Here is a 16,224-nt window from a genome sequence, read left to right on the forward strand (position 1 = left end):
ATAATGGTATAATTGAGGCTCAAACCATATTGTTCTATGTCCCACTTTATTTCACTTAATAGTATATTCTGAACACATTCTAGAATAGGATTTTTTATTAATTTTTTTAAAAAATTTTTATTTGAGAGAGAGAGAGACTGCACAAGCATGAGCAGGGTGGGGGAGGGGAGAGGGAGAGACTCCCAGTATCTCATAGGATGCCCAATGTGGACTCCATCCCAGGACCCGGAGATCATGACCGACCTGAAGGTAGATACTTAGGCAACTGAGCCACCAGGCGCCCTACTGGAAAACCAAACCAAACCCTACAGCACTGTGTTTTGAGAAAGCATCCAGGAGTTCATATTAATGTGATACAATTTATGTAAATTCCACCTTCTAATGCATCCTTTTTTTCTTATGCTGTCTTTAAATCATTATACCATGAATTATACTTCTTATAAACTAATAAGGTTAATCCTATGAAAGTACATTTGCTTCTGAGAGAGCATGTGAGACTCACACCAGACAAAAAATAAAGTGCTATCACCTCTCAAATTAAAATTACATCCGATTACCTAAGTCTGGTCAAAGATAAACAAAATAGAAAGAAATGTCATTGTCACCCTATCGCCTCCATGCACTCAGTGCCCTTATGTTATTACTGTATTACTAATGTAAAAGACCATTGTTTTAAGTGAATCACTGTTACCAGAAGTAAACTCTTATACACCAACATTTTTTAACATAAAGATTCTTTGACTTACATGGCCCTTCACAGATGGTATTCAATAGTTTCTCCTGTAGTATATATGACTGGTTTTTTTTATATTACATGATATAAGACTTAAAAGACTAAAGGATATTGCTTGAAAGTTAACTTCAACTAGTAATGTGCGGCTGACTGTGATTTACCTGCTCAACAGCCGTTCTCACTTCCTTGACTTCCTGCCACTAGACCCCACCTGTCACCTGCCACCCACCAGATGCTCGCTCTCCCAGCCTCCTTGCAGCTAAGAATGGTGTAATTCTTCCAACAATGTGACCTAAAGAGAAGATCTTCAAGGAAAGGTTTTCTTTTCTAATAGGACAATTGCACAGGGGCAGGCTCTGCCATCTTTCTTGCCTCTGCTGCAGTCCTATGAAAAGTGATGACCTGACAACGAGAGGCCCCATGTAACCAAAGGGGAAGCCAAGAGCCTAGAAGCCTATCTGCAGGCCTAACACTGAGTCACAATGGTGGAACTTCTTGCTTCAGATTGACTGACATACCATATTAATTAAGTAACCTCCTTAACAAAGCCAGTTTTACTTAGTGGTCTATTGCCCTGAAAGTTCCCAAACTAAAGCACAATGCACCCTATGGCATGAAGAGTTTCAGTATCCGGCCAATATTGCAGTATGAATGAGAAACAAATAATAGTTATTGATTTTTAAAACACATTTTAGAAGAACTATAAAATGAAATAATGACAGTGCAATCGCCATTTTTTTTTTTTCCCCCAAAATGGCAGCTGCATGTAAAGTGAGAATCTGACTCCTGGCCCTTAGTGGATATTTGGCTCCGTTGTCTCCAGGCATTCACAACTGGGCCTTCCTACAGCAGACACAGCAAGAGTACTTCCTTCTGACAGAATCCTTTTCCTGGTGGTAGAGAAAACAGAAGAGGATGATGGTTAATAGAGTTTAATGTTAACATGGAAATAATTTCACCCATTTTAATTCTAACAGAAATTGAAGCAGGGTCAGTTGACCTATACCTTTTCTTCCATCCATGTAGCAAGTGATTCAAAACATAAATTTTCTGAAAGATTTTTAAATACCAAGAAGCCCCAATATTACCCTATCAAGTTTTATATTCTCCAATGATATAATACTTGTTTGTTTACCTGAAAGAAAATAAGCTTTTAGAAGAAACAATTGCTGTTTTATATAATGTCTAAGAATTTCATTAGTTACTAAAAGGTTCTCCATTTAATCTTGAATGAATCATTTTATTGGTGTTGGTACAGGGACTCACACTGGAATCGAGATTTTTATATTGGATTTTTAAACTATAATCCACTGAAATGTAATTTCCCCAACGTTCATTACAGTCAAGACATATACTATATTGATAGTCTCCTACCTAATTTGGTATCCAATGTTTTATGAAATATTCCCTCCTATGACTTAGATTCCTGCCTCAACTGTATATATTATTATGCTTGTAGGCTATTCAGTAACAAGACATCTGTTCAGAAATCCCTCTAGAAGGTTTCTTACATTATTTATGTCACTACTAAAACTATTTCCCCTCCCTTAAAAAACAGCTGCTTTACATACATACAAGAGAAAAAAGATCATTATTTAGCCAGCAATGATGATAAATGATTCCAGTGTCTTTTAGCTAACTGTCATTGCTTTCTATATACTAATTAGCTTTTTATACACTATAAGTCTCTTCTGTTCTCAAAGACTGTCAAGTAGCCATTTAATAGTAAATTTTAAATTCTATTCTTATATCCTCTCAATTAAGAGCAAATTTTAATGATTTTTATGTAAATGGTTTCAACCTCACAAATCAGTAAGCTCTCCCAAAAGCTTGTACCATGATTTTTGAAAGCTCTGAACTTTTGTCTGCTTATTTTCTCCTGCAAGCTTAATATACTTACCAAAAATTTCCACATTCCACATCATCAAAGCTTTCATCTTGTCTCAAAAGAAAAAAAGTTTAAATGCCGATTAAAAGCCAAAATCAACTATTTTCAGACTCAATTTTCAAATGTCAGTTTGTTTTTACTTAATTCTAGTAAATTTATATAGTGTAATTCTAAACTTCACTATTTGACGTTTTCCTGCTGAAGAAAAGCAGTAGAACTTTTCACCACCTGTGTTGCTTTTGGAAACTAGCCCCTCCCATCTGTGGTCTGGACAACATAGTGCCCAGGCGGGTCCTTACTAAGGGGACTGCCTACACACTGCTCTCAGGACTCCAGCAATTACCTGCGGTTGCTCTGCAAGCTGGATGTCCTGGAGAAGGCCGTCTATGAACAAAGTACCAACAAAAGAGATAAGTGACTTTCTACATTCAGCACACCATAAAAGGGAATTCCGAATGCGAAGAGAGGGGAAAGGAATCCATAGAAAAGACCAACTAAAGGTCAAGTCTTTGCATTTTTGAATAGCAACCATTTTCGGCTGAATTAGCTAATACAGTATTTCTCAAGCCTTTGAATTAGATTCCTACGGAGTTTAGCTTTTCCAAAACAAAAGTGGGAAGGAAGTGTTGTTTTTCAGTGTAAAGAGGTTCTAACTAGATTTCAATTAAAAGAAAAAAAAAAAGATATACAGCTTGATGGATATGCCTAGAATTCTTGGCCAAAATACAGAATTTGCCAAAAACGGGGGGGGGGGGTGGCACAGATTCCATTAGCTCAAGCAATATACAAATGCTGCTAATTATTTTTGTTCCACGACAAAATTGTTTTTATAAAGATAAACACCACCTACCACCAACAACACCTCTCCCCCAAACTGAACTGGCCTCAAATATACCCTTAATTATTCTTTCTGTTCCCACACAACAACTTTGGTTCCTAGCCCTACTCGTTCCTGCTATGAAACCTGACAAAAATCTTGAAACAGAAAGAGAAAGAAGAGAGAATCGGGTGGAGGAGGGGAGACACAGAGAGAGAGAGAGAGAGAGAGAGAGAGAACGTATTTTGCCACCCTCCTGGCTAACTGAAATGCTTGTTCCCGAGATTACAGTAATTACAGCCACAGCATGAGTTCCATACAAGCGCTAAATGAAACAGCACATCAATTAAAAAATAAACACTCCATTCTAAGAGAAAGACAACCCCCTAGGACGTCCTAACAAGCGTAAATGAACCTGCCAGGCCGCCGGCCCCTCGGGCCTCCGCCTCCCCTCCCCATCTTAAAGTAGTTGCGAGCTGGCAGGGGCAAGTACTCATTGGCGTTGTCCCAAGCGGCTGCTAAAAGCAGCTTGGGTCCCGCTCTGCTCCTAGCGGATCACTGATACGTGTCGGTGCGTCAGCGCCAGGGCTCAGCACCGCCTCCCACGGTAGAAAAGGAGGCTCTGGAAAAACGGTGAACTTTGTATAGACACGTATTTGTTCCAAAAGTACGAGGCGAAGAGAGACAATCCAGACGCAGTCTGCCCTACTTATAAGTTGGTCTTTCTTTTCTTTTTTCTTTTTCTTTTCTTTTCTCTCTCTCTCTCTTTTCTTTCTTTCCTTTCTTTCGGAAAGGAAATTATTTTTTCATAAGGAAGCACTGTGTCCTAGATGCTTTACAGACTTTATCCCACCTAACTACCGGAACACCCTTTGAAATCCGCTCTATTACCCGACTCTTCAGGTAAGGAAACTGAGGCCACTCAGCGGAAGCGAGAGAATACTGAGCCAGCCCTTGTGCCTGGCGCCTCTTGCGCCCCTGGGGCACGGGCGACTGTGCTCCCGTACACTTCCTGGGGCGCACCGCCCCCCACCGCCCCGTCCAGATCCATCATCCAAAATGAACTCCCGTCCTTCCGCTCCTCCCTCATTTCCAAGCCTCAAACAGCATCATTCTAAGAGCCCCAAGAAGAGCACCCCTTCCCAAGTCTCCTGCAGAGCCCGGCCCCAGTCAGGCTCCCGCACACTCGCGTCCGCGTAGGTTTCCCAATGACCCAGTTCACGGAGGTGCGCGGGGTCACTGATATTACTGGGCATGAGTAGGCAGGGACGTGACTTGTTTGAAACGAGCTTGGAAAAGCACGCACGTGCATTAAACCCCCATCCCGGTCCCCAAAAGCAGACTCGGGGAAAAGGAACCAAGAACTCAAACGCTCTGGGCTATGTGGCGACGTTAATGGCAAAACCTCGCTCTCTGCGGTCAATCCCAAGGTTACCGAAACTCCAGCTGCAGAAAGCGCGCATGGCCATGGGGGACACTCCTGACCGCCTTAAGGAAGGCCGAGTCTTGGGAGCGCATAGACTCCGCCCCGTCACCCGGCGATTGGCGCTCCCGGCCGAGGGCGGAGACCGAGTCGCGCTGTATAAATATTCATGAGCCGGCCGGGCGGTGCGAGCGGGGCCGGAGCCGGGAAGTTGGGTGAAGGGCGCTGCTCCCGCCGAGGAGGAGGAGGAGGAGGAGAAGGAGGAGGCGGCGGCGGCGGAGGCGGAGGCGGTGGCGGCTGGGCGCGGGCTGCGCCGCTCAGGTGTCTACTCCGCCTTCTTGGTCTGGATTTGGTTTTGTGTGTCTAGCAAGAAGGGGTCTGCCTACACCTCGCCCGATTGCCGGCCGGAGCGCGGAGCGGACTTTTACCGGAGGCGGAGTCTGTCAGTCCCGGAGGTGGACAGACGGACCGACGCCGGGGAAAGAGGGCGGAGGCCTCTGCGGAGGCGGGTCCCGAACTCCGGCAGCAGAGCTGCGCAGCTTTGGGGGCGAGCATGAGTCCCCGGGGACAGAAAGGGGGCTGCAGGGGCTGACCCGGCGCGGGGAGCGGCCTGGCCCAGCCATCTTGACTGCGCACCGCGGCCCGAAAGGAAACTTGCTGTGCCGCCGCCCTCTGTGTCCGGCAAAGTCACCTCACCGTCGCCGGCGCCTCGTGGAGAAGTGGCCGGGCGCGCGGGAGAGAAAGCGAGCGAAAGAGGGACGATGAGCCGGAGACTAGCCGCTGTGCTGCGAGAGGGCTGAGTTCGACCGGGAGTCAGCAGGGCAGACTCTCGGGGACTGTGGTGCACGCCTGCAGAACCCTCACCGCCGGTGCCCAGGCTTCGGACCCCGCTGTGCGGACGCGTCCCGAGAAGGGACTAGGTTATCTGCAGACAATCTTTCCAGGAGAGAGACCAACAGGACACCCGCTTTACCCTTCTCCGGCTCCCTCGCCGAATCTCCCGGCGCCCCTCCGCGCGCCGCCTGGAGGGCGAGGGCGCGGGGCCGCGGCGCGCAGCATGGAGTGGGGTTACCTGTTGGAAGTGACCTCGTTGCTGGCCGCCTTGGCGCTGTTGCAGCGCTCGAGCGGCGCGGCGGCTGCCTCCGCCAAGGAGCTGGCGTGCCAAGAGATTACCGTGCCGCTTTGCAAAGGCATCGGCTACAACTACACGTACATGCCCAACCAGTTCAACCACGACACGCAGGATGAGGCGGGCCTGGAGGTGCACCAGTTCTGGCCCCTGGTAGAGATCCAGTGCTCGCCGGACCTCAAGTTCTTCCTGTGCAGCATGTACACGCCCATCTGCCTGGAGGACTACAAGAAGCCCCTGCCTCCTTGCCGCTCGGTATGCGAACGCGCCAAGGCCGGCTGCGCGCCCCTCATGCGCCAGTACGGCTTCGCGTGGCCCGACCGCATGCGCTGCGACCGGCTGCCGGAGCAGGGCAACCCCGACACGCTGTGCATGGACTACAACCGCACGGACCTCACCACAGCCGCACCCAGTCCGCCGCGCCGCCTGCCGCCGCCGCCTCCGGGTGAGCAGCCGCCCTCCGGCAGCGGCCACGGCCGCCCACCGGGGGCCAGGCCCCCGTCCCGCGGTAGGGGCGGTGGCGGCGGGGACGCAGCGGCGCCCCCCACGCGCGGCGGCGGTGGCGGGAAGGCGCGGCCCCCTGGCGGCGGCTCAGCGCCCTGCGAGCCGGGCTGCCAGTGCCGCGCGCCCATGGTGAGCGTGTCCAGCGAGCGGCATCCGCTTTACAACCGCGTCAAGACCGGCCAGATCGCCAACTGCGCGCTGCCCTGCCACAACCCCTTCTTCAGCCAGGACGAACGCGCCTTCACCGTCTTCTGGATCGGCCTGTGGTCTGTGCTGTGCTTCGTGTCCACCTTCGCCACCGTCTCCACCTTCCTCATCGACATGGAGCGCTTCAAGTATCCCGAGCGGCCCATTATCTTTCTTTCGGCCTGCTACCTCTTCGTGTCCGTCGGCTACCTGGTACGACTGGTGGCTGGCCACGAGAAGGTGGCGTGCAGCGGCGGCGCGCCGGGCGCGGGCGGCACGGCAGGAGCGGGCGGCGCGGCGGCGGCTGCGGCAGGCGCGGGCGCGGCGGGAGCGGGAGCGGGCGGCCCGGGCGGGCGCGGCGAGTATGAGGAGCTGGGCGCTGTGGAGCAGCACGTGCGCTACGAGACCACGGGCCCGGCGCTGTGCACCGTGGTCTTCTTGCTCGTCTACTTCTTCGGCATGGCCAGCTCCATCTGGTGGGTGATCCTGTCGCTCACGTGGTTCCTGGCGGCGGGCATGAAATGGGGCAACGAGGCCATCGCCGGCTACTCGCAATACTTCCACCTGGCCGCGTGGCTCGTGCCCAGCGTCAAGTCTATCGCCGTGCTGGCGCTCAGCTCCGTGGACGGCGACCCGGTGGCTGGCATCTGCTACGTGGGCAACCAGAGCCTCGACAACCTGCGCGGCTTCGTGCTGGCGCCGCTCGTCATCTACCTCTTCATTGGCACCATGTTCCTACTGGCCGGCTTCGTGTCGCTCTTCCGTATCCGCTCGGTTATCAAGCAGCAGGGCGGCCCCACCAAGACGCACAAACTAGAGAAGCTCATGATCCGCCTAGGTCTCTTCACCGTACTCTACACCGTGCCCGCCGCCGTCGTGGTCGCCTGCCTCTTTTATGAGCAGCACAACCGCCCGCGCTGGGAGGCCACGCACAACTGCCCGTGCCTACGGGACCTGCAGCCAGACCAGGCTCGCCGGCCCGACTACGCTGTCTTCATGCTCAAGTACTTCATGTGCCTCGTGGTGGGCATCACCTCGGGCGTGTGGGTCTGGTCTGGCAAGACGCTAGAGTCGTGGCGTGCCCTGTGCACCCGCTGCTGCTGGGCCAGCAAGGGCGCCACGGGGGGCGGGGGCGCGGGCGCCGCGGCCGCGGGGGGACCCGGGGGAGCCGGGGGTGGTGGAGGCGTGGGGTCCGGTGGGGGCGGGGGTCCGGGCGGTGGGGCGGGATCCCTCTACAGCGACGTCAGCACCGGCCTGACGTGGCGATCTGGCACGGCCAGCTCCGTGTCTTATCCAAAGCAGATGCCGTTGTCCCAGGTCTGAGTGGAGGGGAGGGGGCACCCGGAAGGAATGGGGAGGGGGGCGAGGAAACCAAGTGCAGCGAAGGGACACTCGATGGGCTGAGGTTCCCACCCCTTCACCGTGTTGATTGCTATTAGCATGATAATGAACTCTTAATGGTATCCATTAGCTGGGACTTGAATGACTCGCTTAGAACAAAGTACCTGGCATTGAAGGCTCCCAGACCCAGCCCCCTTTCCTCCATTGATATGCGAGGAGCTCCTCCCGCCAGGCGTTAATCTCTGTTGGCAGAGGAGGGTGGACTCTGCTGCGTTTCAGAACGCAAGGTTTGGAGCCCTCGCTGGTTGCCATTTGCTGAGCTTGAAGCCAGATCTACAGATTTCACCTGAGGGACCTATTTTTCTCCCTCGACTGTCCTACGTAAACTCTTACTCCTAACATATTCTAGAGGAGGAATGACCGCGACCTAATGGAATTGCACGGTTTGGGTATTCTTAATGACCAGGCAAATGCCTTAAATAAACAAACAAGAAATGTCTTAATTATACACCCCAAGTAAATACGGGTTTCTTACATTAGAGGATGTATTTATATAATTATTTGTTAAATTGTAAAAATGTGTAAAATATGTACATATCCAAAGATATACAGTCTGTACATTTTTTGTAAAAAGTTTAGAGGCCACCCCTGTAAGAACAAATATAAGTATTCTATTTTGTCAATAAAAATGACTTTTGATAAATGATTTAAGCATCACCCTTTCCCCCTGCCTCTTCTAAGCTGTTACCTTTAAAGTGCTTGCTAAGGATGCATTGAAAAAAATGGACTTTTCTGGTTTCTCATTCTGTACACTGACCTTAGGCATGGAGAAAATGACCTGTTAAGCTCTAGTTCTTAAGTTGTTAGCAAAGTAAATATCATTGTTGAACTGAAATCAAAATTGAGTTTTTGCACCTTCCCAAAAGATGGTGTTTTCATGGTATCCCTTTTCTCATCCATGGATAATAACACTCATCTTAGTATATGTAAATGGAACTTTTGCAAGGCAACAATTGCACTCAGGCCTTGTTAATTTATCTTGTACAATATCACTAAAAGCTTCAAAACCCCACATTTATTTCTTGGTGTCCCTGATTTTGAAAGCACCTGGGTTTTCAGGGACTGAACACACTGCTTAAGTGTAGAGGTTAATGTTTTAAACCATAGATCACACTTTACAGTGTAAGTCACTTGACTATCTGGTAGTGGAGCAGGCGCTCTTTAATGGATTAGACTAACGGGTTAACATCTTAATAACCTTCCAGGCTTGTGTATATCAAATGTGCTGCTTTTCCTAGAGAAAAAGCTATTGTTCCTCTGTCAAGACTAAGCTAATTTATTTGAGCAGAAGGCTGTTGAATTAGCAGAAGAATGCTTTGGCAATTGTTGAACTTTTTACCTGTCTGCCCAGTGGCCCAGCACATCATTCCTTTAAGAGGAGCTAAATGAATAGGGTTAATCTGTAGGGAACTTGGTCTTTTGAGTTTGAAAAACTTTGATCTTTTCTCCTCTCCAAATGTGCTGTATAGTCTGAAGTTTCTTTCCCTGCTGCCCGGCTCCTCTTGGTGCAGACCAATTGGCCACCGCGGAGCCTTAAAGTTCTTCCATTAAAGGGATGTGGGACTTTTACTTTAAAAAGGAGAGAGAGCGAGGGAGAGGAAGACTTGTAACAGTTAGTGAAGACCAGAGGCACAAGTGCGCTCAGCCTTTTAAACAGCTTTTCCCGGCATTGTTAGCCAGCCTGCAGGCAGCTAGGCATGGGTTGAAGCATTATAGAAAAGGGCTCTGAATGCCCTACAGGTGGTCTGTGCACATAATCCCCCAATTTAAAGCGTTTTCCTTTGCTGGACAATTGCATTACAAAACTCCCTTCTTTTTCGCCCCTAATTGAACCAATGAACTATTATAAACTACAAGTTTTTCTTAAAAAAAAAAAAAGAAAGAAAGAAAAAGAAAAAAAAAATCCTCTCCCTAAAATCTATTGACTAAATTCTGGCAAGTTTTCTGAACTAAACCTTTTAAAGCACCGGAAGTAAAAGCTTCTTCAGACATTTCACTTTTTCAGATATTTTTATTCCCCATGCTTGTTATTTTCTGACAGATTAGCAATAATTTAAAAGTAATTGGTAAGGTTGTGTGTTCATACTGAAAAGATAGCCCCAGGTCCCTTATTAACCTGTCAATCAAGATAAGAAATGGGCAGCTACCTGCTAATGATGGGGGGCATCAAACATTGCATAGTGGGAGGGGACATATTCCCTGCATCCTGCTAAAAATGTTCTCTTTACTTTCCCTCATAGGAATATTTATTGGCTAAAAAAAAAATTTTTTTTTAATTAATAGGTTGAAAGCGACTTCCTTGGCTAATCTTCCTCATGTGAGAGGCTTTTAAGAAGAGTTTCTTGGTAGAAACATTTTGCAAATCCTTTCCAGAGCCACTCTTGGTGTTAATTGGATTTTTAAATTAGATATGCGGTAAGGACACCTACATTAGCTAATCATGCTGTTTATATGTCTTAAAGTCAGAGGCCTTGTAAAATCTTCACCTCCGAGAACTTTTATTTATTAAAGAATTACTATTTTATGACGTATGTACCAATAGGTGGCCTGCATCTACCCCAGGGGGTGACTGACACTCATGTGCTGTAACATACATAAGCCAGCCATAAACTACACTTTCAGTTATAAAGTGTAAGTGGGAGAGCACCTCTCATATTCTTTACCACATATATGGAATAGGGAGAGAGCTAAAAGCCACTACTTAGCATACTGGTTATCTAATGTAGCAGTATTCTCATTACTGAGACATTTTCACTACCTGACATGGTGGGAAATGTCCAACTTTGAAGCTTTTTTCCTTTATTAATCTTTGAACATATCTTTGTAAAATGCCATATTTGATAGCTTTTACAAGATGGCTATAAATGTGCTCAATATAAACAGGCTTATTAAACAAGCAAAAAGTCCCTCTTATTCTAGGGCAACTCTTAGTAAGAAGCCGTGCACCTGTAATCACTAAAAACTGATTTTAGAGGCTGATACTAAAACACAAGGTTCTTTGCCTTTAAAACTAAAACTTGAGTTGAAAATTTACTAATACCAAATGGTAGATATACGCAAAATTGATTTGGGGGTTGGGAGCATGGAGGAAAAGTATCATTTTGGAAATTTGCATTAGACCAATGAATCGGTCCCTTGCCTGAATACTCCCCTTTGTGATATACAGGTGTGTTCTTAATTAGCTATACGGAACAAGTGTTATTTTTTTTTTTTAATTTTGTCTAACGTGGAGGTAGCAGACTGGGGAGGGGTATGGTTACTGTGTGGCTAGAAGATCAATATGAATAAAGTCTAATATGGTTAAATCCATTATTAAAGCCAAAGCTCATTACAATTACTTGTGGGAAAAGCTATGCAAAACACTTTCTTTCTGCTTTATAATAAGTGCAACTTGAAAGTACCATAAAAGAAAGGCGGGGGTGTAAGAAAGTTTAAGGAGCAAACAATGTCACCATTACTGTTTCTTAACCTACATTGATGGTGTTGCTGGTTCCTGTAATACTTGAAAGTTTGGGGGAAAGAAATCAGATTGTCTTGCCAAAACAAAAATTAGACAAAGAGACTCAAGCAGTTGCAGAGTACAGGATGCAATTGAAAGTATAGGTGCAAACATTGTTAAGATTTGCCAAACCAATCACTGTAGCCATCTGCTTTCCACGTGTGGTGCCATACTGCCACCTTGTGGTGCCCACAGTTCCAGAGCTGGGAGGAGGGGGCAGTTTCCTTCATTCAATTCCTTCATTCAGAACTACTAAGCTCCCACACTGCTGGCCCTGTCCCCCCAAAGAGCCCACCCATAGGACCTACAAGCATTTTGTATTCAGAATTTTGAATTCTTTGGGATCTCCAAACTGCATCAGTTTAAACCCCCACAAGATCTTATTGCATTAAATCCTCAATATAAAGATTATGCTTAAAAATGTAGTTAAGCTATATTGAAATGAAAAGGTCTATCTTTTTTAAATTATCTTTTGAATGACTTTTATTTAAAGAATAGGCTAGTCATTGGGCGCCTGGGTGGCTCATTGGATTAAGCCACTGCCTTGGGCTCAGGTCATGATCTCAGGGTCCTGGTAGATAGGCCCCCTGGGATCCAGCAGGGGGCCTGCTTCCCTTCCTCTCTATCTGTCTGCCTCTGTCTACTTGTGTTCTCTGTCAAATAAATAAATAAAATCTTTAAAAAAAAAAAATAGGCTAGTCACCAAAGATCCACCACCTAACGGGAGAGGATCTGAAACTTAATGGGAGAAAGGATGAGTCATGAAGAATATTTTGAGGTGGCATGTTGTTGACTTGTTTTTTTAAAAGGGCTGCTTTCCAGTTTTCCACACAGAAGTTGATCTGCGGAGTTCAGTGGACACCCTTCAGTGCTGCACATAAATGCTGTTGGTTTGGGTGGGATGCAGGCTCTCCCCTGTTATCCAGCCAGGTGTTTGTGGAAACACACCCAGAAATAGAAACTGTGCTGGGAAACAAGATCAGCCAAAGGGAGGAAGGGGGAAGCATCTGCATTGGAATGTCTGACCCTGAGGGAGGAAGATTTCCATACACAGCAGTGTGGGAAGACCAGGCCTTTAACAGGGGTGGGGGGTGGGAAGTGCATATAGAGAAGAGGCAGCCTTACAAGGCCCACATCTGAAGGCTCCTCGTTCTGAGAACTGAATGGTTGGTAGGGACAGGAAAGAAGGAGGCAGCACTAGTCAAGGAGATACAGACTAAAGATCTTAGAGTTCACCTACCAAGATCGTGGAATTCTTAAAGACAGAGATCCCAGGATCATCAAGAACTTTGCTACTTCATTGACAAGTGGCAGGGGCAAGATCTAGGACAGTATGATGGAAATGTGGAGTCTCAGGTCTTGCTTACTGAGTCTGAAGCTGTATTGTGACCAGATCCCCAAAACCAGAAGCCCAATGAAGCCTAGACTTGCCAAAGGTCATGCCATCGAGAGCAGCCCTGGGCCTAGAAGCTATTGATCCTACTTGCCACTCCTCTTTCTATAGGCCTTTCCCAGCTGCCTGGCTCTCTAAATCCCTAAGACCATCACTATGTGTAGGCATCCCTGAGCATCAGCTTACCAGGGCTGTGTTTACCTAGTTACACAGTCAGACCAAAGTACAGATTTCTCCATAGTGTGGTGCTGACCTACACACAAGAACATACAAACACACAGTCTGAGAGCCTGCCAGGACAGCTTTGGAAAGGTTTGCCTCTCTGGTCCCTGGCTGACTTGAGCTAACTCACCTACTCTGTGCTGCCTGTGTTCACAGTAATGCAATCATTGGCATAGTTTACATTTGCCTCCTTGATACAAAAGGCCCAAGGAAAGAGTCTGTCTGCTAGGCTTAGTGAGGAGCAGCAGGGACCTGGAGAAAGAAGAGTCTTTTGCTGATAGAGCTCACACTGGCAAGAAGAGCCAGCAGTGGAAAATGCCTGCAGTGCTCAGCCCAGGCTCTGGGGGCCTTCAGGGAGAGCCCAGCAGGGCCACACAAGGCAAACAGCAGAGCCACTGGCAGTGAAGGTAATGGAAGGGAGCAGGATCCAGAGCTTGGGGCCTATTGAGTCCAAGGAGAGCATCCTGGAAATCTCTGGAGTGAGAGAGCAAATCAAGAAGGAGATTAGCTCAGCCGATTTAAACCACAGGCCCCAGGAGATGACGTAAAAGTCTGGGTGGTACCTGAAAAGGCCAGCCAGTGGCTAGAGAAGGACGGAAGTAAAGGAACCCTCCTGCCAGGGCAAGAGCGAAGTTAGGATGAACTTCAACTCAATGACCAAGTTGTAATGGCTTTCCAAGCCTTGGCAGAGAACCATTACTCATGGAGGACGAAGGTACCTATTTATCTTGCCTTATTTAAGGCTAGCCAGACACTAATTTAAACTAGGAATGCAATCTCCCACACTTGTCCCCTAACAAACCTGATTCTAATTAAGCAACACATGGGCAGTAGGTCTCACCCCTGCCTACACATTACAAGCACTCGGGGTGCTTCTTGGACATACTAGTGCTGCGGCGCCACCAGAGACCAACTGAATCAGAATCTGGGGGGATGAAACCTGGGAAGTCAACGTGTCTAAAACTATCCTAGGTGCTTCTCATGTGTAGCCAGGGTTGAAAACCAGAGAATGTAACCGAAGCTGGTGGAGTTTTTTCTTTCTTTCTTAAGAGAAAAATGTGTTTTTAATGTCTTAACTCATAAATGTTTATTATAAGCATGTTGGGACAATAAGTAACATCTCTTCAGATTTTCACAGTTTTGTATAAGCTTATAAAATATAATTTTGAACTTCTGCAAGTAGGTTCAATATGGCAATATTAGGAAAATAATATAAAATTGTTGTTACCTTTGAAAGAATACTTGCAGATACATTGATGAAGGTAATAGATGCTATCTCAGAGAATGAAATGGCTTACCTGAACCAAAATGTGTTTGATATATGAACATGTGAACATGTGTCTCTAGGTTACTCAGGCACTGGGTATTTTTATTCCTTTTTTTAAATTGTGTTATGTTAATCACCATACAGTACATCATTAGTTTTCGATGTAGTGTTTCAAGATTCGTTCTTTGCCTATAAAACCCAGTCTTCCATGCAATTCATGCCCTCCTTAATACCTACCACCAGGTCCAACCCTCGGACCTCCCTCTAAAACCCTCAGTTTGTTTCTCATAGTCCACAGTCTCTCTTGCTTCCTCTCCCCCTCTGATCCCAGCCCCACCCCCACCTTCACTTCTCCTCTCCTTCTCCTAATGTCCTCCATGTTATTCCTTATGTTCCACAAGTAAGTGAAACCATATGATAATTGACTTTCTTTAAAACTGATGTTTTGATCTAAAATGAAACAAAATAGAAATAGAAATTAACTAAGCAAATTAGCTATTGTCATCCAACTTGAGTAGTTTAAATAGAAGTGGATTGGGTTTTTTTTTCCCTTTTTGTCACCTAGAGTAAATAAATATTTGGAAGAGGACAGGAGTGCCCTCACCTGGTCCAAAGGGAGAACTCCATGCTTTGTTGTTGGGAACTGAGGATCTTAATCACACAGAACAGTTTTGGATAACCCCTGCTTTTTCTTTCACTTGTAAAGAAATAACAAAGAATTATTTACACAGGGATGATTCTATTAAGCTAGAAATTAAACCCAAACTGTGATCCTAAAAGGAGCCAACAATGTTGATGTATTAATTAGGAAAGATACTTAAAATGTTTTCTTTTTCTTCAGTAAATGTTTATTCAGTCAAACCAGCTCAGCTAGAAATGAAACCTCATCTTGTAGTGACCTAATAAGGGCATGACTTTCCAAAACCAGGTGGTCTGTCATATTACGTCCAGGAGGCAGGTTGGTTGAAATCCTAAATATGTGTTAATATGTGTTTATATCTTTAAAGGGAACCTGATACTATCTTACCTATTGATGGAATTTTGGTCAAGTTTTAGAACTTTAGGAAAAGTTTACTGAGTGCAGAAGTCTACTCTTTCTCTGGATCCCCCAAAATCTGTGACAAGCCCTTAACCAAAGACCCAGAAAATGAGATTCATTTCTACAAGTAAACTCTGAGGTTTTCCTGAGTCTATGTAATAAATATGATTTTAGATCCTGACTGTTAAACCTATTGCAGTCATAGATCATGAAAGGGATACAAATTTGCATGATACCATTAAAGGGCATCTTGTAGCTATACTTAATGGGAACCAAAAAAGAGCAAATAACTCAATTTAATCGTTCTGGAAAGGATCTCATAATGAACATTTTTCTTACCTGATTAACTTAGAGCATCTCCAGTAAGACACAGAGAGGCAATAAAATGGAGATGTTAAGAACATAGACTCTGAGGGGCATTTGGGTGGCTCAGTTGTTAAGCATCTGCCTTCGGCTCAGGTCATGATCCCAGGGTCCTGGGATCCAGCCCTGCACTGGGCTCCCTACTCCATGGGAAGCCTGCTTCTCCCTCTCCTACTCCCTCTGCTTGTGTTCCCTCTCTCACTGACTCCCTATCTCTGCCCATTAAATAAATAAAATCTTCAAAAAAAAAAAAAAAAAAAAGAACAGAGACTCTGAACTCCATTGCCCAGCTCCATTCATGTGTGATCTTCAGCAAGTTACTTGTCCTCTACCTCTCCTCTGCGAAACAGCGCAAGAATA

At 46.4% G+C, this 16,224-nt stretch overlaps 1 protein-coding gene across 1 annotated transcript; it reads left to right on the forward strand.

The window, feature by feature from the left end:
- Positions 1 to 5,910: 5,910 nt before the first annotated feature.
- FZD8 (frizzled class receptor 8) lies at positions 5,911 to 9,093 on the forward strand. The gene has a single exon (XM_045069119.1). It carries the CDS (start codon positions 5,919 to 5,921, stop codon positions 8,001 to 8,003), a length of 2,085 nt encoding a protein of 694 aa, XP_044925054.1. The 5' UTR covers positions 5,911 to 5,918; the 3' UTR covers positions 8,004 to 9,093.
- The last annotated feature ends 7,131 nt before the right edge of the window (positions 9,094 to 16,224 follow it).

This window comes from Mustela putorius, unplaced genomic scaffold, assembly GCF_011764305.1.
Source record: "Mustela putorius furo isolate JIRA1106 unplaced genomic scaffold, ASM1176430v1.1 tig00003913_pilon_pilon_pilon, whole genome shotgun sequence".
NCBI lineage: Eukaryota > Metazoa > Chordata > Mammalia > Carnivora > Mustelidae > Mustela > Mustela putorius.